This window comes from Telopea speciosissima, chromosome 1 (assembly GCF_018873765.1).
Source record: "Telopea speciosissima isolate NSW1024214 ecotype Mountain lineage chromosome 1, Tspe_v1, whole genome shotgun sequence".
Classification (NCBI taxonomy): Eukaryota; Viridiplantae; Streptophyta; class Magnoliopsida; order Proteales; family Proteaceae; genus Telopea; species Telopea speciosissima.
This window is the reverse complement of record NC_057916.1, coordinates 73,010,764-73,033,557: the sequence shown is the minus strand read 5'-3', so window position 1 is coordinate 73,033,557 and position 22,794 is coordinate 73,010,764. Positions and strand designations below refer to the sequence as shown.

At 38.9% G+C, this 22,794-nt stretch overlaps 1 protein-coding gene and 1 pseudogene across 1 annotated transcript; both read left to right on the top strand.

The window, feature by feature from the left end:
- The first annotated feature begins 7,371 nt into the window (after positions 1–7,371).
- On the top strand, positions 7,372–9,772 carry LOC122654285 (geraniol 8-hydroxylase-like). The gene is made up of 2 exons (XM_043848306.1): positions 7,372–8,385; positions 9,128–9,772. Exons 1-2 carry the CDS (start codon positions 7,372–7,374, stop codon positions 9,761–9,763), a joined length of 1,650 nt encoding a protein of 549 aa, XP_043704241.1. The 3' UTR covers positions 9,764–9,772.
- A 4,933-nt stretch (positions 9,773–14,705) lies between these two features.
- Positions 14,706–22,413, top strand: LOC122654279 (annotated as a pseudogene).
- The last annotated feature ends 381 nt before the right edge of the window (positions 22,414–22,794 follow it).

The following is a 22,794-nucleotide window of genomic DNA, read 5'->3' as shown; positions in this document are numbered from 1 at the left end:
GATTTGGGACTGGGAATATGGGCCCAAAACCTGACCAAGTGCTTTGATTGTCGAACTCAAGTGTTGGGACTGAGAATATGGGCCCAAAACCTAACCCAGTGCTTTGAAAAATCCTTCAAATTTGAGATGAATCTTGAAGATGTGTAGCTGAATCCATCAAATGTGCAGCTGAATCAACTCTCCCGCAAGTTACAACTTGAAATCCAAAGGTAAAATAAGTCACAGCCTTCAAATGGGGAAGAAAATAGCTTTTGGGCAGAACTCGATCCAGAAATATCGAATCTGTCGAGTTAGATGACTTTTAAAGAAGTAGATGGGTCGAGATCTGGGTCGACTCGAGATCTCGACCGAGAAAATGTAATTTGAGAACTCATATACCAACTCGACTCGACCTCCCAAAAAAAGGAGATCTTGGTCGAGATCTCGCAAATTCTCGAACTATGGAGGGAGATTGATAGGGAAGGATATTGGATCCTTCAGCTTTGACAACAAATTGGTGGAGGGCCAGTAGGAAAGAAGTTGCAGGGGAGAGGGAAAATCACATAAGAAGAAGAAGGGGGGAGAAGAGTGCACACGCACAGCCACGCAGTCTACTCAAACCATAACTAGTCCATTCTATTCAATCTACTCAATAAGTTGTTTTACAAGGATATAAATAATAAAAGAAACAGACTTCAATAAGGAAACAACTATAATAGGATTCTTAACAATTTAAAACTCGCTAAAACTATTCCTACATATCCTAAACCCAAATTAAAGATCTCCTTACATAATTATGCCAATAAAATAAATAATAAAATCCTAAATATCTACTAGACTAAAATCGACATTTGGACCCAGAACTCGGTCTGGGTTCCCAAACGAGTTTGGGTCGGTCCAAGGTAGTGCACCTGCAACAGCGAGCTACAAAAAAAATAACTCTTGTATCAGAATCAGTTTGGATTTATACCAAGAAGATCTACTACAGTTATTTGCTTATTCAGGCAACTTTAGGAAAATTTGAGAAGAAAGTAATGTAGCTTGAAGAAGAAGAGAATAGCAGCCTACAGTGGGCTTGGGTTAGTTTTAGAACAGTTCTTGGGCCAAAGTGCCAAACAAGACCCAACCCAGATCCTATGGTTTGTTCCAAACCCTATAGTGGTGGGAGCCTTCGTACACTGGCTACATCCTTTGATGTGTGCAACCCAACTAATATACTAAGAAAATTTTTAAAAAAGACGAATAAAGATAGATATAAAATGATTCTCAACCATTTAGCTCGAGTATTGATAACCTTGATCATATCACACGGACCCTTGTTTCCCGGGCACATTCCTCTCTCTCTCTCACACACACACCATTCTCATGTCTCTCAGTATTTTTGTATTTGTTGGCGGTTGCTATCATTATGGTTATAAAAATTCGATTTGAATGGGTTTATTTGACTCAGAATTTAAAAAAAAATAAAAAAAAATGTAAACCTCATAATCAATTCGTGTAGGTTATTCACCTCGATTCTGATTTCTAGCTGATGCAGGCCCAGTCCGCATCATGAAGGCCCCATTTCAAAATCATGCCCAAGATCCAACTCAAGTCCCAGTATCAACTCTTGGTCTAAAACGAACCACAGATCAAGGCCAACAAAGTAGTAACCCAAAGTTGTCACCAGAATTTTATCTGTGCACATATACCAAATTCAAGGGAATTTTTGGATTACCTAAACTGCGATATAGAGAAAACTCAAAGTGTGAAAGATATAGCCCTTTGAGTCCGCTTTCAAATGGTTTTTTAATCATGTCAAACGAAGCTATATCGAAGGAGATATGCATTTTCTACAGAGCATGCGCAGTCCAGTCCACCCAGTCTTGTTTTGAAGTCCATTTCTTGGAGTGTCTCTTCATTTCTTAGTCTTTGATGATGTGGCAAGTCCCTACAAAGTCCAGTATGGATTCTTTTTGGGTCTTCTCATTGAAACAAGCATCAATGTATTAAATCAAGAATCGATGCATTGAAACAATAATCAAGATCTTGGAGCTTGCATCAAAGCATTGGAACAAGATACAAGACTTTGGAACAAGTATCAATGATCAAACATTTATTAATTGGTTCAGCCCACTATATAGTGGATTTTTCATATCATTTGCTTTCTTTTTAAGCTATGTAACGAGTCAATCTCTACCATAGGATCAATGGCTTGAGAATCAACGGTAAAGATGTTGTTGAGAATTTGGGGTTTTGAATTGCCTATAAAAGGCCAGGTATCTTGTTTGTAATGGAGGACTAGAGATTTGTGAAAAAAAATTGCTATAAGCGTTTTCCCTTGAACCAAGATGTGTTCTTGAACGTTAAAGAGTTTATGCCTTAGAAAAACTTAGAAGAGTTTTTCCATCAACCTAGAAGAGTTTATGTTTTTCCTTTTGAAAATCTAGAAGAGTTTTCACTCCATCCTAGAAGAGTTGGAGTTTTCCTCATTGCATCCTTGAAGAGATTGCAAATACTTGGTATTATTACACATCCTTGAAGAGAAGTGTTTTAACCCATATTTATCCTATTTTATTTATTTTTTAATTTCATTCTTCATTTTATTGTTTTGTCCACTTTTGCACACTTTGTGTTCGTGCAATTCACTCTCTTGGTCCAACCTTTTCCTCCGCCTACAATACTAGTGCACAAAGTTAAATCGAGTTCAACTGAGCCCGATCAATTCCCATCAATTCAAATCGGAATGAAAGATGAAGACAAGTCTCTACTTAATTTCGAATATTTATAGATAGTCCGTCTTAGTTGGACTCGGACTCGAAAAAGATAAAGGTTTCAACTATTTAACAATTTTTATTTATTTACAACTGAACATTGGACTGATAAATAGTATTAAATAAATTCAAATCTAGATTTATAAGTCAAGTAGCAAATATTTAAGCTTGGCCAAAATTTTTCCAAGGTTTTTTTGGTATCAATTTTCAATTTATTTACAGCTTATTTTTAAAAAATCACTAATAAAAAACTTTTTTTATAGAAAAAATGAAAACTGTTTGGTAACCATTAGACAAAATAGAATACAGAATAAGAAATCGTTTGGAAAGTAATTATGCGTAAATAAATTTTAATTGTAAATGAAGAAATTCCCCCATAACCCATCTTCTTATCCAAATCAACAGAAACTGTAAGGTGAAGAAATTCCTCCAAATCAACACAAAGCCGGGTAGATGGGTGGGCTGCCAGACAGCATGGGGATGGAGGGAATAGGGTAGGGTGAGGCGGGGGGTAGTGTGCGGTAGGTTGTAGGAAGAAGAATAAGAGGGGGAGACAAGCTGGTGGGTTAGGGTTGAGAGGAGGGGGAGTGTGGGTTAAGGAAACAATAAAAAGAAAATAAAAAAAAAAAAGCGAAATAGAGCTCACCTGCCCTGCAGCAATTCTCAGCTAGCCCCTCGTAATCCTGGAATCGATCTGCTTGGAAACCCCCATCTGAGCCCTCATAAGCTCTCCAACAGTGGCAGGCTTCTTCGACTTTGACAGACTACTCTCCTTTCCTAGACTCTTCGAAGATCTCAACCCCAATGCCTTCTTAAATTTACTAGCAACAGTTGAAGTGAGTGATCTCTGCCAGGAAGGCGAAGTAGAAGAAGGTAAAACAGAAGTAGTATAAGACAGCAACGACGGAGACGGGGACCATCTCATTCTTCTCTGATTTTGGAATGAAAGTTAATGTCCTTCCACTGGAAGATCTACAAGCATTGACGAATATTTCATTAGCGGTCTCTCGGAGTTCCAAATCAGATAAATTCCCACGAAATTCGCCAAACGGAGATGGGAGATCTGAAATTGGCAAAGTATCGTTACTTTCCATATCTCTCTTAGACTCTCCCAGAGTTCTGCACTTAGTTCTCCTACATTGCAGTAGGGAGTAGGGACGGGTGGGGTTGTTTGGGTTGCAGCAAGGGGTGGGGCTGGGGATGGGTGGGGCTGCAGGAAGAAGAAGTAGAAGGGGTCAGGACTTGTCATTCTAATTAAAGTACGGAATGATGCTTTTACCCTTGACTTTGAGGGCTTAAGAGCACATCATTAAACTTGAGCGAAAAAATGAAAACGTTTTTGACTATAATCCATAGTAGACTCAAGAGTCTATAATGATTTTGGGGGGTGTTTTTGTTTATTTTAAATAAAAACAAGTTTAAAAAATGATACCAAACACATGAAAAATAAAAAATTGTTAGAAAATGAAAATGAAAATAAAAAATTATACCAAAAAGACCCTAAAGCTATGTTTAAATGCCAAGAAAAGAAAAAAAACGAAAAGAATTCAAAAAATTTTTAGATTGAAGAGAGAGATAGATACATAAATCAATCATTTGCATCATTATGTTTTTTGAATCATTATATTTTTTCTTTTCTTGGCACCCAAACATAGTCATAAGTCATTATCACATTCGCACCTCGTATTGAAGAAGTCAAAATTACCTACCCTTTTGGCAATATGATGGTACCGATGTCCATGGTGAAGGAGTGAAGGGAAACTCAATCCTTTAATTTTACATTTTAAATTAAAATTTGGATAACTTTTTAAACCAAAGACTATAAGGCCAAGAATAGAGATTAAAGCTCTGCTAATATGCCAATGGATTCATCACAGAGCTTACAAATAACCATTGCCTACTTCAAACATGCATCACAATCCTATAAAGATAGGGAGCTAGAGTATGAGGCCTTCATCCGATAACAAAGTCATAAATAATATATGGTTGTCATAGAACTCCCTCACATGCAAGGGAAATGTTATTGTTGAAAGCCATGTTTATAGGATATTATTATCGTTCTCTCTAGAACAATCAAAGGCACTGATGGAGATTGTATAGGCTGGTACATTCTGGGCCGATCGAAACAAGATGGAGTTACAAGGTTTCTCCTTGTATTCCTTTGGTGATTTCAGTACATTCTTATCTAGTAAAACATGCATGATGTTGCTACTAGAATTTGAACTGCCACGTATGGGGGAGACCTGTATACCACAAACTAAGGGTTGAGCAAGAAAGAGAGTTAGAGCGGACTTTGAGGTGGGCTTTCCAATGCTATAGTTGGTAATCTGAGCAACACTAGTGTGAGCTAAGAACTGAGCAAGTAGCTAGTTAAGTGAGAGTAATAAAATCAGTAATCTGAGCAACAATAGTGATTATTTTAGAAGAGACCATACAAAGGCTTATGAGCCTAAAATCATTCCCTTTTATTGCATTATCTTTCTTAGGGAATATAAAGAAGTGGTTGAGATCAAAAGGAAGATTAAAATTCGCAAAGAAATTATGTACAATACACATCACATGACATTTAATAATATCCCAATTTTATTGGAAGAAAAAGGCCTGAATGCCATCATTACCCCAAGCTTTAAGGGCCCCAATACTTCTTTTTTTTTTTTTGGTCGAAAGGGCCCCAATACTGAAAAGAACATCCATTAATTACCTCCTCTTCAGAAAGCAAAGAACAAAAAAAGTCATTCTCTTTAACAAAAATAATCGGATTAAACAAATTTTCAATAAAAGAAGGGTGCAAAGGATTATTAGTGTTAGAGATAGAACTGAGATGTTGAGGAAACAAATTAGCAATAGTGGGCAAGCCATAAACTTTAACACCATCATTATTCGTTCTTGAGATTACTCTTAGCAACAACATGAAAAGACTTTGTATTCCTATCATATATCCCCAATACACCATAAAGTTAAAAATAAAAAATAAAAAAAAATGCCCTTAGCTTCCAACAAGCAATAGATTTGATAAGACACCTCGGACAATTGAGAAAACACAAAAGATGTAGGAGCAAGAGAGTCTAAATAATGATATTTTTTAAAGTGAAAATTTTTTAAGTTAAAAAATAGGCCAAATTGTACGAAAAAAAAAAAAAAAAAAAAGGCCAAATGTTTTCTGTGCAGTAGCACAGGCTGCACCCAAACACATAAGGGTGGGCAAAATGACCACCCTATCCCCCTGAATGGGGAGCCCATGTGTTTGGGCGCAGCCTGCGCTGCTGCACAGAGAACTTCAATTTCGCCCTAAAAATTATTACTAAAAAAATTTATATTCTAGGTACAGCAAAATCGCATAAGATTAGCAAGTTTACCATTCAAATTATCAAAAATAATACTATTCCATTTAGATTCTAAAAAAAAAACACTCAGAATATTTATACCATTCAGCTTGAAAATGAATTAAGTTTTTGAAAGAAAAAAAAATAGAAAAGAGAAATATTCAAAAGCAAGGACACAATGATCTGAAACAAAGAACATAAAGAAAGGAAAAAAGAACTCTGTCCGGGAGTGTGGCCTACGCTAGTACTCCCATGAGTCTATCTCTCTCCTCCCCAAATGAAAAGACACATTTGCCCCCTTGTTTTGAGGAGGAGAGAGAGAGAGAGAGAGACAAATGGGAGTGTTGGTGTATGCCACACTCACAGATAGAAAACTACTTCCCATAAAGAAATTAGGACTGTGTTTCCCTCCACCCATGGTGAATGAGATCACATTCACCGACGAGCAGGAATAGGTATCGAAAGAGTATTTTGGAACATAGTAAAATTCTAAGAAGGGTTTGTAAACCCTAGGATGATGGGTCAACCATCCTCAATGGGTGGAAAAAAACTTTGTAGACATTAGTCAATAAAACTACCCAACTAAGGCTGGCCAGACGGAAAACTATCGCCCCCAGTACTGGGGGCGCTGCTGCGCGCATCGTGCGGCACAGCAGCGTCCATGTGTGCACAGCGGGCCCCACTGTGCGCACATGGCCGCTACTGCTCGGCACGATGCACACAGCAGTGCCCCCAATACTGGGGGCGATAAAGATCCTGGTCATACCCTATCCTTTCTCCTTATTAACGATAAGGTGGCTCAGAGAATCTTTTCGACAGTTTGAGATTTATTGGCATTAGTCCACTATCTACCTTCAGTTGTCAGATGTGACGGGGTTTTAGGGTTCCTTCCCTGCCCTGGACCCTTCATGTCTCTTCTCAAACAACTAGTCTCCCTCTTACTTATGATAAGCATTAATACTCCACTGTGCACACATGGACGCTGCTGCTCCGCACGATGCACACAGCAGATCCTGGCCATACCCTATCCTTTCTCCTTATTAACAATAAAGTGGCTCAGAGAATCTTTTCGACAGTTTGAGATCGACTTATTGACATTAGTCCACTATCTACCTTCAGTTGTCAGATGTGACGGGGTTTTAGAGTTCCTTCCCTGCCCTGGACCCTTCATGTCTCTTCTCAAAGAACTAGTCTCCCTCTTACTTATGATAAGCATTAATACTCTACTTATGATATTATTGCTTTCTCTTCTTCAGTTGTTGTTAACTTTCCCTGCAACTGAGCTATTCAAATCAGTTAGTGTGAATTTCTGAGCCATGTCTCCGATCTCCAAAGTTTCTGATGTTTCTTATGCTTTGGCACAATGGTGGTGGCAGTGGGGGAGCGAGATCTACCAGTCCACCCACATGCTAACGATCTTTCTGGTGATGGTCACCGTCGTAGTAACAGTCTCACGCTGGTCAAGGAGAGAGAGAACGCCACTGCCTCCAGGGCCACGAGGCCTGCCGATAGTCGGAAACCTCCCCTTCATCGGCACCGAACTCCACCGTAGTTTCGCTAAGTTTGCTGAGACATATGGACCCATCATGAAACTTCGACTAGGTGGCAAGCTGTGCATCGTGGTGACGTCACCATCACTGGCAAAGGAGATCCTTAAAGATCACGACACAATATTCGCCAACCATGACGTGCTGGCGGTGGGGGCAATTGCCGCTTACGGTGGTGTTAACATGGTTTGGTCACCATACGGTGACCATTGGCGTATGCTTCGTAAGATCTGTGTCTCGGAGATGCTTAATCATAGGAGACTTGAAGCCCTATATTGGCTTCGGCGGAGAGAGGTCCGCTATATGGTGAACCAACTCTATTCCAAGGCTGGTTCCCTGATCGATGTTGGGGAGCAGATGTTTCTCACTAGCTTCAATGTTGTAACTAGCATGTTGTGGGGTGGTGATACACTTGAAGGGGAGGAGAGGCGGCGCGCCACCGCTGAAGTCCGGCGAGTAACGGATAGAGTGTTGTTGCTTCTTGGGGAGCCTAATATTTCGGATCTTTTCCCGGCGCTGGCTTGGCTTGATATCCAAGGTATTGGGCGGCAGATGAAGAAGACGATTTCGTGGTTCGATCGGATGTTGGATTCCGTTATCGAACAACGACTAAAAAGAGAAAGAGGGAGCCTGCGGCGAGACGGTGGTAATGAGGATGGTAATAAACAAGCCAAAGATCTCTTGCAGGTCTTAGTACAGCAGCTAAACCTCAAGGCAAAGGAAGGAGTGCCCAACAATACCACCCCTAGCCTTACCATCTCCCACATCAAGGCTTTATTCTTGGTATGGTACCTTTCTCCCAATCAATCAGCTTAGATACAACACCCCCCCCCCCCTTGCCTTGGATTACTAAGGTATCTTAGCTGTCATGTTTGCATATTCGAGGTTATTAGGTTTTGGTTTCCCTATAATGGGTTGTTATTGGTGTAGTCCAGAGAAAGTATTGTGGTGATTCTTCGGCGGGCCGTTTCACCTTATTCTTGGTATGGTACCTCTTGTTGAGATCTTCAAATAGGGGGGAGTGGACCCCACCCGGGCAGTATATTCAGGCAGGGGGTAGGGTGGTCATTTCCGCCCCCTATGAGATGAAATGGAGGGGTAGATAAATGGAGATGATAAAGATCCCTTCAATTTGATATGTATTAATTTCAACCTATGTTAATTCAAGTCCAAACCAGACTGGGTGGGTCTTTAGGGGTAGTTCTATACTTTTTGAGTTAGGGTTTTTTTTTTAATATAATATTGTTATCTCTTTGAAAGATGTGATAGTGAGGGTTTGTAATTTGCTTCACAGAAGCAGTGCAATCATTCTATCACTCGGCCATAGATGTAGCATTCCTTCTTAGAGGTGAACCACGTAAATCTTGTCTTGTGCGCTTGTTCTTCTCTTTCTCTTCGTTTTTCTTCTGCAAAATCGCTATTTTGGGCGTTGTTTTTCTAACATGGATGATTTATATTTTATTACGTACTATTTACTTGATGAAATTAAACTAGGCACTTCTAACTCACTAATTGTTATTCACAGGACATAATGGTGGGTGGTACTGAAACAACATCAACCACAGTGGAGTGGGCACTGGCTGAGCTATTGAAACAACCACATACAATGAGGAAAGCTCAAGAAGAGCTAGAAGAGGTAGTGGGGTTGAACAATATGGTGGAAGAGTCTCATTTACCTAAGTTACATTACTTGTATGGAGTGGTGAAGGAAGTCCTACGTCTGCACCCACCTGGTCCTTTCTTGATTCCTCGATGCCCAAGTGAATCCTGCACCATAGGTGGCTTTATGATTCCAAAGGGTTCCAAAGTTATAGTGAATGCATGGGCTATACAGAGGGATCCTATGTCTTGGGACAACCCCTTGGAGTTCCAGCCGGAGAGGTTCTTGAGTTCAGATGGTGATGAATTTGATTTTAGTGGCAATGATTTTCGATATATTCCATTTGGATCAGGGAGAAGGGTTTGTGTAGGAATCCCTATGGCAGAAAGAATGGTACCATACCTATTGGCATCAATTTTGCATTCATTCCAATGGAAATTGCCAAATGGAGTAGTGGATGAACTTGATATGTCAGATAAGTTTGGTTTGGAATTAAAGAAGGCAACACCCCTTATTGCCATCCCATCACCTAGGTTATCTGACCTCTCACTCTACAATTAAAACCCTAGTTTATATGTAATCTATAAATGCATGTCTTGTTCTCTTTTAGGGTAGAACTTGTCTGGGTTGTTTTATACATTCCTATCAGTGTTTTATACTTTTTATTTTGTGTCCATTTCTATCATCCATTATGTAATTATAAATGAATCATTGTATGTATTTAAGAAAGCTGAAACTTTGCAATCTATGACTTATTACCTAGCTAAGAAAGCTCTTTGGAACAGTCATCAACACTCTATAGCTCCCACCAATGAACAAATGACAACTTTATGAGTGATATGGTGCCCACTATTGTCACATTAGTTTGGATACTCACCAATGGATTTCAATTTCAATTTCAATTTGAGTAAACCCCTATGATCAGTCTTCATGTTGGTGTAGCTTATAATCAAGATTTCCAACTATTGGAAAGGAAGAATAATTACCTTGAGTACCACATGAGCAATACGGCCTATAATACTTAGTTCTTCCGCAGAAAAGCAACGTAGGGATTCATTGTAGCGTTCGCTCAACACTTGCACGAACGATGAATTACTCGCACCTTTTACTCACTACCAGTAAGGTTGAAAAACCTTAGTTTCACTTTGTAGGATCGATGACAACCCAAAAGGGAAATGAATAGGATAGAGCGATAATCTCTACTTTGGTAATTTGTGTTTTGGGGAAGACGATATGATCTCTGGCTTGGAAAAGGGTCTTGTTTTGAAAGGGTAAAAAGGTTTTTTCATGTCCACTTTAAACCCCACGTCATCACCTAACATAGTATGACTAACAGACTGTTAGTTTTGCATGTTTTGAAAAGTTCAGGGGACGTACACATTCGATTTTTGTAACCTTGGGTCAATTTGCACTTAAGGCAAAGTGCAGGGGATGTATGCATAATTTTCCCTATAAATTATTGACAAAACATGTCACTGAATCCAGATTTCATCTATTCGATCATATACAATTCCACTCTCAGATATCTCCATTACATGAAGTAGATTCTGTGTTGAGCATCTCTTTCGTAAAAAACTAGACACCATGAATCTAGCTAACGCATCGATATATAATCCAGCATTGGAAAATGTGTTTTTATATGTTGATAATGGGCACAAGACAAGATGTTGTGAAAACAACAAAGAACCTCCTAAATCCTTAAAAAAACATAGGAAAGGCTAATATTATTATTTTAGAAATTAAAATTCTCAAAAGACAATATAAAATAAATTCTCAAGCTCATTACACAACCTTGAAAAGTTGTGAAAATTTCCCCTTCTTACTATCGATTTTTTTAGTCATACTTGTTGGCCTTTCTTAAAAATTCCATCTTCTAATTTTTGTGGCCATATTTGTTAGCCTTTCTTCATGTGCGTAGGCATCAATATGAATGAGATTTTTTATTTCACAAGGCCAGGGCTGGGGGATTTTCATCCTCTCAAGTGCAGTGCACTACCCAGTGCATCGGACGGTGGTCACTGCACTTGAGAGGATAAAAATCAAAGTCTCAAGTAGGGTGCACCATCCGATGCACTAGATAGTGCACTGCACTTGAGAGGATAAAAATTGAAGACCAAGGCCACACGACCAGGAAAAACTCTTTTACCCCCAGAGGAACAGATCCCCTCATGTCATTGTACATGAGGTTGAGCAAACGGAGATTATTCAAGCTTGCAAAACTCTCTGGAATAGACCCATTTGCCAATGTTGACAATAGTGTCTTTCCTATTCTTCACTATGTATATTGTATTTCTATATCTACTTTGGAGCTTCCTAAATCAGAGAGATCTCTTGTAATCTTTTGCATTCTATATAAACACAACTACCCCTCAATTGAGAGTGTGGATTAGTTTCCCAAGTTAACATGGTATCAATTACCATGATTTCAAATATTAGTATCAGATTAGCTGGTATCACTAATCGATTGATACTATATCAATGTAAAAGTTTGTGATAAGAGCAAAATCTTCCAAAAATTAGAACCAATCGATTTGTATTTGTATCAATATCAATATTGACTCATACTGAGTTCTAGACTGACATCAATACCAATATCAATATCAATACCAATACCAATTTTTAAAAACATGATCCCAAGCCGAGCCCTTCTCCCATTGTTTGGACTTTGGATTCTTCTTCATGCCCATTATTGCTCATGTTTTTCTTATACATTTAGAAGGCTTAAGAAAGCACATACATCAGTAGGCTTACAAATATGATCTGGATCAATTTGTACCAGTTTGCATCGGATAGATTTATCTTTGTCTTCCTCAAAAACAGCTGTTTAGCACAGTTGGTGAGTTGTGGTGTGCTGCATGCCCATGCTCACAAGGAGGTCTCGAGTTCGAGTCTCCTGGCTTTCCCCCCTCCCCAGTTCCCCCTTAAAGAAAAAATATATATATATAAAAGCTCTCGATTTCAAAAAAAATTGATTTTTTTTGACATATTTATCCTTGGTCGATACTCTCCGTAGTAATCCACACCAATAGATAGAATTTGGTAATACTAGTTAATTATGCTCAGGTCAGTGCACTTAAACAATATCATGTGACAATACTCATAGCATGGTAAAAATTACTATCGCCACCATAGACTGTTGTAATTACGTATAAAGAGAATCTATACCATTGATTGGACTAATAAAAAATATATCAAATTTATTTAAAAAATAATTATTACTAACAATTAATAATTATTAAAAAATATATAATGTAAATTATTAACAAAACATGCCACCGAATCCAGATTTCATCTATTCATATACAAACCCACTCTCATATATATTCTCCATTACATGAAGTAGATTCTGTGTTGAGCATCTCTTTCGTACAAAACTCGCCACCATGAATTTGGTGCACCAATATATGGTCTAACAATGAAAAAAGTTTGTATATGTTCATAATGGGTATTAAACAAGATGTTGTGAAAACAACAAAAAACCTCCCGAAGCCTTAAAAAACATGGGAAAGGGTGATATTATTTTAGAAATTAAAATTCTCAGAAGATAATTTAAAATAATTTCTCAAGCTCATTATGTTGATAAAAAAGGTATGGACCTTATGACCATATCTATATATATATATATATATATGTTAAGCATTATGACTATACATTTGTGATAGACAACTTTTGTTGTTGGTGATCATTTGCAAAATAAATAAGGGTGTACCATTATTTAAACAAACAAAAATTTCTAAATTATTGGTTCTATTTCTTAATCGATAAATCACAGTAAACCTGCTATTGTACTTGCAACTGGGGGGGGGGGGGGAGGGGAAGAAAACCTACTTACCAGGAATTAATACATTTCGGTTTCTTTATTAATGGACTTGTAAGAATTAGTTTCTTATGATAAATAAATCATGTTTCAAAGATTTAGAAGTTTTTCTTAAGGGAGAAAAAATGCCACTTGGTCGCGCTACACACACCACCCCTGCACCTTGACATAGGGGCACGCAAAATGACCGTCGCACCGCTAATCATTTTTGGAGTTCCAAGGGGGTGTAGTGGTGGCATGCGCTGTACGTCCGGATGGCACTCTCTTTTTCTTTTCTTATTACAGATTTGGTAGTATTTTGATATTTCTAAAACTGGAACCAAAAAAAAAAATTTATTACTTATTAACATTTTAATTAATCACCAGAAGTTAAATAAGGTGCCAATAACGCAATTAGTATTAACAAAAAAAGGTAAGAGTGGTGGATATTCTTCTATGTACAACCTTTCCCAAAGGTGAAGAACATTCAAGCCTTCAAGGTTTATCATCTGGGTTCAAAAGGGCGTACCTAGTGCACGAGGCTCCCGCTATTGCGGGGTTTGGTGAGGGTCATAATGTACATAGCCTTACCCCTGCTTCACAAAGAGGTTGTTTGCAGAGAATCAAACCTATGACCACTTGAACACAATGGAGTAAGGGTGTCAACTCATACCGCATACCAGATACCATGTACCAATACCGATACTATACCAAATAAATTCAATATGGTATCGGTATGCGATACCTATACCAAGTTGGTTTTCAATATGGTATAAGTATGGACAAAATGGTAAAAATGAACCATATCGTACCAAATACCTGTACCGACTTCTACCGAATAGATAAGATATGGTATCGATATGAGATACCTATACCGATCCAATATTCTATACGATATGAGATGAATGTATAGTGTACCGTGCCAAATACCGAATACTGAACCGATTGACACCCTTTAAATGAAACAACCTTACCAGTTACCATTGCAACAAGGTCCACCCTGTGTTTATCATCTGGACACTTAACTCCTAAATTGGAATTATTCTCCCACTTCCAATTGTCTGATCCAAAGAGGTCAAGTGAGGATAAAAATCCGTGAAGATTTCTCATTAGTTTCTCTGTGTTTTATGACAGAGAATTCCGTGAGCTGAAGATTCCATAGATAATGAGTGAGCGCATTAATGACCTTTTTTATTTTATTTTAGTTAATTTTTTATCTTTAGTAACATTATGTTGAATTTTTATCCTCTCAATTACACTGTCCGTACTTGACGTCAACTACATCTAATAGAGGGAGGTGGACCTTACGTAGACCTCACCTCGAACAGTGTGTTTGGGCAGGGGGTAGGATAATCATTTCTACCTCCTCTGTTAGAAGTACTTGACATCAAGTATGGGTAGTGTAATTGATCGAGAGAATTCGATAAAGATCCCATTATGTTAGCCTAGAATCTCTCCATTAAAAGTTAATTTCCTATTATTTGAATTTTATCTACAAAGAACCGTTACTCGTTGGAGGTTGTGTTCCCTCGATCTTCAACGATTGGTCCAAACAAGTAGACCCTGGCTGCATCACATTAATGAAATTTTACCCACAAAAAAAACATTAATGAAATCCCATATAGAATCTGGATTCTGGAATATAAAGTGGTGCCGCTCGTGCTCTGCGTTGCCTGGTCTCCACTCTCCACTCTAGAAAGAAGGAAAATGGTGGTTCTTTCAGCTTCCAATGCTTGGCAATGGTGGAAGAATGACCTTAATTACCAAACTCATGTGCTGCCGATTTTCCTATTGTTAGCCGCGATATGGGTTTTCAAGTCGTCAAGGAAGAAGAAGGTCAAGGAAATACCATTTCCTCCTGGACCACGAGGCTTACCAGTAATCGGTTACCTCCCCCTCCTCGGCACCGAGCTCCACCGTATCTTCCTCGATCTTGCTCATACCTATGGTCCTATCTTTAAGCTACAACTAGGTAGCAAACTCTGTATCGTCATCACCTCATCGTCACTCGCCAAAGAGATCATGAAAGATCAAGATGCCATATTCGCCAATCGTGACATTGTGACAACTGGAGTCATTGCCACCATGGAACAAAAACTCGATTGAAACCTGTCGAAACTATCGAGTTAACTCGATTTCCTAGGTTTTTGAGACGAGTTGAAGGGGGATTTTATAAAATCCCTGGATTCGATGGTTTCGACCAGTTTCGACCATATTTTGGTGGTTTCGACACATGCCCATCGAAACTAGGAGAAACTTGGTTCGAAACTTGGACAGACAGGTATTTATGCTAGAAACTACCAGAAACCAGGACAGACACTTAGTTATGTCTAATATCTTCATTTACTTAAGATATTATTTATAAATAAACAAATACCCCCTATTTGAATCCAATAAAAATAGTTAAAAAATCAAATTTCAAAAGAAAAAAAAGTCAACCCCTCAGGTCAAGAACAAAAACTGGATTTTCAACAGTAAGTGCGATTTTCAACTTTCTAATGCTGGGGTTTTTCTCAAATCTAAAAATTCCATAAATGTCAATATGGCAAAACATTGCTAAAAACCAAAAGTGCGGTAAAATATTCATTTGCTTTGATGTTCAAAAAAATATTTTCATTCAGAGTGATTTTCACAGCATTCGCGCACACCAAATTAAGTTTGACTGATACATAACTGTTTCAATATAAATCAGATTTAAGCAATCTTGGACTTATTGGAAAACTATCAAAACAAATCTTTCTAACAAATCCAAGATTGCTTAAATCTCATTTATATTGAAGGAGTTATGTTCCGGTCAAACCTTATTTGATACCATGTCCAAGAACAATATACAGTATCAAACTTGGATCAAAACCACAAGTAATATTTTTAATGTTCTCTATGTGAAACTAATGCATGGATTGAGTTTAAAATGTAAAAAATAGGCAGCACAACAAGAATCAGAGCAAAAAACCAACTTTTGAGTCTCGAAACCAAGGTTCGAGTTACCCTGAAGAAAGTCTCAAGTTTCGACCGAGATATGATGGAAACCGAGATGAACTCGTTTTCTGGCTGGTCGAAACCCGAGTTTTAGAACCTTGCCACATACGGAGGAATGGACATACTCTGGTCACCCTACGGTGACCATTGGCGTATGCTTCGAAGGGTTTACGTTTCCGATATGTTACACTTGAAGAAATTAGAGGCTCACTGCGGACAAAGACTGAAAGAGATTCGTCACATGGTGGGCCATGTTTATTCTAGTACTGGTGTCCCAATCGACGTCCGTGAACAGATGTTCTTGACCACTTTTAACGTCACAACGAGTATGTTGTGGGGAGGAAATGCTACTGACGATGCGACAACGCTTAAGGGGGAGGAGAGGCTACGCGCCACCGCTGAACTCCGGTAGGTTATGGATAAAGTGGTGGAGCTTCTTGGGGTGCCTAACATTTCGAATATTTTTTCGGTACTTGCGAGGTTTGATTTACAAGATGTTGGGCGAAGGGTGAAGAAGGTGATGTCGTGGTTTGATCGGTTATTGGATTCCGTCATTGATCAACGACTGCTGCAACAAGCCGGAAGCAAAATCAAGGAGGGAGAGGAGGATCCGCTACAGCTACTGTTGCAGCTCCAGACAAAAAGAGATCCTAAGACTCCCCTAACCATCACCCACATCAAAGCGTTGTTCTTCGTAAGTACACGTCTTCTGTTGTATCATTCAAAATTTACTTTTATCTCCTGTGCTTACTTTTTTTCTCCAAGGGTTTTAAAATACGGAATCGGGGATAGAATCGGTCATTGGCGATTCCAAGTCAGCCCAAATTAGTGCTCAAGAACCCAAGAATTGGTCTTTAGATTTAAAAACAAGAAATTTTTAGGGTTTTTGGGTATGAATCGGCGATGTTGGATATGTGAAAATCAGGATCAGTCATGGCCAATACCTCGAATCGGCCTATTCACAGATCCAATTTCAAATTCATGAAGCCCTGGTTAAAACCAGAATCAAGATGGATAAGAAGTAAAGAATCTTTGCTAATTTTGATTTACAAAGTATTGTATATCTTGGCCATGGGGTTTGAAAATCAGTACCAAAAAAAAGGGAGGGGGGATGCAATTCAGATCTTTTGCGGCGCTACGGGCAGCGCACCACAGAAGATCTGGATCCGGGGGTTGAGAATCTACATCCTTTTATGGCTGATTCCAAAAACGAGGTTTGAAAATCTGATCCTTTTAGCATACATGATGCATGTATGAAGGAAACAAATATAGAAAATGACAAAGTTTTTCTTAAGCTATGGTGAAGGGTAATCTCTCCATTGCGGCTTTCGAATGGGAGGATGAGGTTATCGCGCAATAGGAGAGGATATTATCGACTTCATCTAACACTAGTGGAATATTTTTGGACCCTAGGATGAGTGTAGAAAAACTTTTTTCCTATAAGAAATGTCTATTTATATTTATATAGGACATTGGAAAATCCACCCGTATACTGCAAGTTAACACCCGTGTTCTCTCTCTCTCACTCTTCCCTCTTTGAAATGACCCCTATCCTTCTTGTATAATGTCATGTACCGCACCACCATTGGTACTGCTCGCTAGCTTACCACATACGGGCGGTTTACCTATATATTCCTCTCCTTGATAATATTTTTGAACATGACTAACTTGCTTAATGTAATTTACAGGACATGATGGTGGCTGGGACTCAGTGGAATGGGCATTGGCAGAGTGAATGAAGAATCCACATACAATGAAGAAAGCCCAAGAGGAACTAGAACAAGTTGTGGGGTTGGGAAACATGGTGGAAGACTCTCATTTGCCAAAATTACATTATATAAATGCAGTGTTGAAAGAAACCCTATTAAGAATTTTCCAAATGCGACGTGTGGGCTTAATTAATTATTGGGTCGATCATTGATGGGGATCAAGAAATACAAGGGCTGACATGGCTTGCTACTATTTTATTGAGATGGACCGGACTGGCCTGGCCCATTGTGGAAGTGGATTAGGGTTTGGGGAGTATTATAAATACTAATGATGGGGTCACTGCAGTCACTATTCTATTCTCTTTTCTCTTTTCTTCAGAAGAAAAAGAACTCAGTGGGAGAGTCTAGGAGACTGTAGAAGATCCCCATCGCGGTCGTTTGCAAACATCATTTGACAGATTGCTACTGTTCGTGGATATATTCTTATCTCTTCTACATCAACAAACGTGGTACCAGGTACACCTTACTTTCCCTGCTCTTTTTGATTCAATTGTGTTCTAGATCTCTGTATGGGGATGGATTGGGTTTGACAAAACCCTTGATTGTTCTAACAAGTAGTATCAGAGCCATCCATACAAACCTAGGATCAATTGATTGTCAGTTTAAGAACATGAATCGAGTTTTTTACCACGGAAAAATAGATTATTTTTTTTTACCAGATTTTTGGCAAAACTGTACGTTTTAGCCACTGCCGGATTTTTCCACCGGCGAAAATAAAAAATTTTTATATGAGTACGTAGTGCTCGTCGAGACGATCGCGGCGATGTGTGGATAGTCATCGCTGGTGGCCAGACGCGTCGGCACACACTAGCCAAAGGCGCGAGTGAGATCCACGCGCCGGCCACGGTTTTTTTTTTTTTTTTTTTAAAATTAATCGTAGCGATTATGACATCATCTGACGTCATAGGGCTGACATCAGCGGTTGCTTGCGGGTCATGTTTGACCCGATCAGAGCTGACCCGACCCGGTCAACAGAGACCCGGTCAAAGATTACTGACCCGACCAACTGTGACCCGACCCGAGACCCGAGAAGTGACCCATTTTTTTACCCAAATTTTGACCCAGGTAGGTAGGTCGGCAGTCCGATTCAAGCGAACTGGGTTCGGTCTTGTTTGGCTCATTCGTTCCGGCTCGGATTGGTTTAAACCAGTCCAGTTCGACTTTAAAAAAAAAAAAGGGGGAAAATGACCAGAAAACTTCAAATGGACCGTGTGGGTTCATTTGGATGAATTTTGAGGCACGGTTTCTTCTGGTGTGTCTATTTTTTTGTGCTCTTTATTTTAATATGCAATTGGCATATTTTGTATAAATAGAGACCATAGTTTTGGTAGTTTTTGTGTTTTCCAATAATCTTAAATGCATGGTTTAATGGGTGTGGAGCATCGATTTGGGCTCCGATTGGTCTTCTCTTGTTCGAATTTTTAAAATCAACCTGTTGGTACCTGGTATTGGGATGTTTAATACTTCCAGGAATCTGTTTTGGACAATTATGCTACTTTGAACATATTTGGACTATTTTTGGTTGACCACTGCCACTTGGACGATGAATGTGCATGTCACCACACATTATGGATGATCAATGTGTTTACTTCCACATATATTGTTGCATATCAGGTTGAGGAATTGTGAGAAGGTAAAATGGTGATCCACCAAAGTGGCCCATTGAATCCGTTTATGGTTCTGTCAAGGCAACGGAATAGGTGACATTAGCCCAAAGGCGATGTTGCCAAAGATTGACGAGGTGACATGCACATATATTGGAAGGGATAGTAGTCTAAGGGTTCCAGACGCCCAAAGGTACTGAGATTTCTGAAAATTACTGATCTTTTCACAGAAAGGCAGTGTGTCCACCCAAAGATAGTGTACTCAAAGAATTTGGGATGCTTGGCCTAGGGGTTTTCTTACCGCCTAAAGGTGGAGGAAAATTTTTGAAAGTCATCAACATCTCGCGGTAATTACAGTGCGATAAATTATTATAAAATTAAAGTGCATAACCTAGGGGTTTCTCTATCACCCAAAGGTGGAGGGAGATTTTTTTAAGTTATTGCTATCTTGCGGTACTTGCGGTGCGATAAAGACATGTGCATTTGACCTGAGAGGGCAAAATACAATGTGATGATGATCATTGTTTGTGTTTGCTAGTAGTTTGTATGAATTATTTGCATTTGCTAGCTAATTTAATATGATCATATTATTGTTGGAATGTATATATATCACTGTTTATTTGCATGAATGAATTTTCTCCCACAGGATGTCTGTCCCAAATAGTCTTTTGGCATCTATTCATGTTCTTTCTGGGAACAATTACAAGAGGTGGATAGAGGACCTAGAAATTAATCTGGGACTGCTTGATCTTGATATGGCTCTTCGAGAACCAAAACCTGCTGATCTGACGGATGCGAGTACAAATGCTGAGAGAATTAAGATGGAAAAGTGGGTGACAACTAATTGGAAGTGTATACTGGTTATGAAAAAATCCATTCCTAAGTCGTTGCGTGACAGTGTTGAAGTGAAAAGCACTACCACAGAGTTTTTGAGTGAGATAAAGGTTATTTTTGAGGTGTCTCAGAAGGCTGAGAAAGGGGATCTGATGAATCAGATTACGTCGGCTGTATTCGATGGTACTGAGAGTATCAAAGAGCATTTATTGAAGATGGCTTCCACTGCGAACAAGTTGAGGGATCTTGGGATGCCTATAGAAGAAGAACTTTTGGTGCATCTTGCACTTAAATCTCTCCCAGATGTGTATGCGAATATAAAGTCTGCAAATGCTGCTCAGAATGACAAATGGACCATGAAAGAACTGATATCTATCTGTGCCCAAGAAGAAGGAAACACGAAGAAGAAGACTATTGAGAGTGCGAACCTGACTGAGAACAAAGGAACATCTGGAAGTGGAACAAAGAAAGGGAATCCGAGATTTTTTAAGAAAGGTAAGTATCATCCACACAATAAAGAAAGGAGGAGCGTTGGTGAAATTTCATGCTACTGGTGTGATTAGAAGGGACACATGAAAAGAGACTGTAATGCACGGAAAGCCTGGCTGGAAAAGAAGGACAATGCAGAAGATGGCAAAAAGGGGGAATGAATTTTTAGTTGAATTAAAATATTTCATGCAAGCACTTTTAGTTGAATGTTTATTTTTAGACCTTTGATGATTTGTTTGTTTCTGCTTAATTAGTGGGAGTTTTATATTATTTTATTTGATATGCTTGTTGAGTGAGAGTACTTGAAGGATATATGTTTCGTTTTAATTATAATGCTTCCGTTTGATGTGATGAATAGCAGTTGCATGCATACATATGTTGTTTGATATGTTGAAGGCCATTTTGGTCTAAGGATGTTCGATTGGCGACGAGCCAAGTCGTTCAACTATTTTTAGCTATGGATGTTCGATTGGTGGTAAACCAAGTCGATCGATTGCCGACGAATATGACGATGTTCAAAGGTAATATATGAGTCGTACGATGCTCATGATACGTTCAAGGACCCACAAGGAATGATGATGATATTTATGTGATCACAAACGTGTACGACATTCCTTGTACAAAATTATCTCAAGGCGGTTCATGTTAGTAAGTAAATCTTTGTTTGTAGTTGACAGAAAATGATATGCCATATGTTGAGGTGTATTTTCTGCTATTGCTCGACATCGATGTATTTGCTAACTGGATCAAAGTTTAGTAGCATTATTGTTGTATTGAGATTCCATGGCCACATCTAATAATGATGACCTTATAATTAATCTAGCCCAAGTGGGAGATTGTTAGGAATTTTTCAAATGCGACTTGTGGGCGTAATTAATTATCGGGTCGATCATTGATGGGGATCAAGAAATACAAGGGCTGACATGGCTTGCTACTATTTTATTAAGATGGACCGGATCGGACCGGCCTGACCCATTATGGAAGTGGGTTAGGGTTTGGGGAGTATTATAAATACTAATGATGGGGTCCCTGCAGTCACTATTCTATTCTCTTTTCTCTTTTCTCCACAAGAGAGAGAACTCAGTGGGAGAGTCTAGGAGACTGTAGAAGATCCCCATCGCGGTCGTTTGCAAACATCATTTGACAGATTGCTACTGTTCGTGGATATATTCTTATCTCTTCTACATCAACAAACGTGGTACCAGGTACACCTTACTTTCCCTGCTCTTTTTGATTCAATCGTGTTCTAGATCTCTGTATGGGGATGGATTCGGGTTTGACAAAACCCTTGATTGTTCTAACAAACCCTACGATTGCATCCACCTGCTCCTTTCTTGGTTCCTCGATGCCCAACCGTGTCATGCACTATGGGTGGTTTTATGATTCCCAAAGGCTCCAAAATTGTGGTGAATGCATGGACAATTCAGAGAGATCCATTGGCTTGGAAAAACCCCTTGGAGTTCCAACCAGAGAGGTTCTTGAAAAACCATGATGGATTTGATTATAGTGGCAAAGATTTTCGTTATATTCCTTTTGCGGTTGGAAGAAGAGTATGTGTTGGAATCCCTATGGCAGAGAGAATGATGCCATACTTATTGGGATCACTTGTGCATTCTTTCAATTGGGAATTGCCAAATGGTGTGGAGCTTGATATGTCAGATAAGTTTGGTATGGAACTAAAGAAGATAACTTATAGCCATTCCTACACCAAGGTTATCTGACCTTGCACTCTACACCTAAAAAACATAAGAAAACTTAATGGATTTAAGTCTTTCTGGCAAAGCTCCATTTTCCCATCCTTTATGGTGAGTGGTTGATTTTAAATCCATTAAGTTGTCTTATGTTTTTAGGTTGTTGATTCATGCATGTAGCTCATGGAATTGTGTCAGTTATGAGTTATCCTTAGTTGATTCCTTGTAGTAGCTTGTATGGATCTTATATATCAATTAATTATCTAGTTGTCTCCCCCCCCCCTCTTAAAAAAATAAAAATAAAAGTCTTTAGTTGATTTAACAATTGATGTATCTTCTAGATATAATGACTCAGCATCTCTCTTGGCATGATATTTTTAACTTTGTTCCAATGGGCCTCACGACTTTAAAACATGTCATACCAAGTAGA

Bases quoted from the DNA above. Each gene is read 5' to 3' on its own strand.
- LOC122654285 (XM_043848306.1), top strand. From the start codon at position 7,372: ATGTCTCCGATCTCCAAAGTTTCTGATGTTTCTTATGCTTTGGCACAA. The intron at 8,386-9,127 runs GTATGGTACCTT...TGTTATTCACAG, and splicing joins ACATCAAGGCTTTATTCTTG to GACATAATGGTGGGTGGTAC.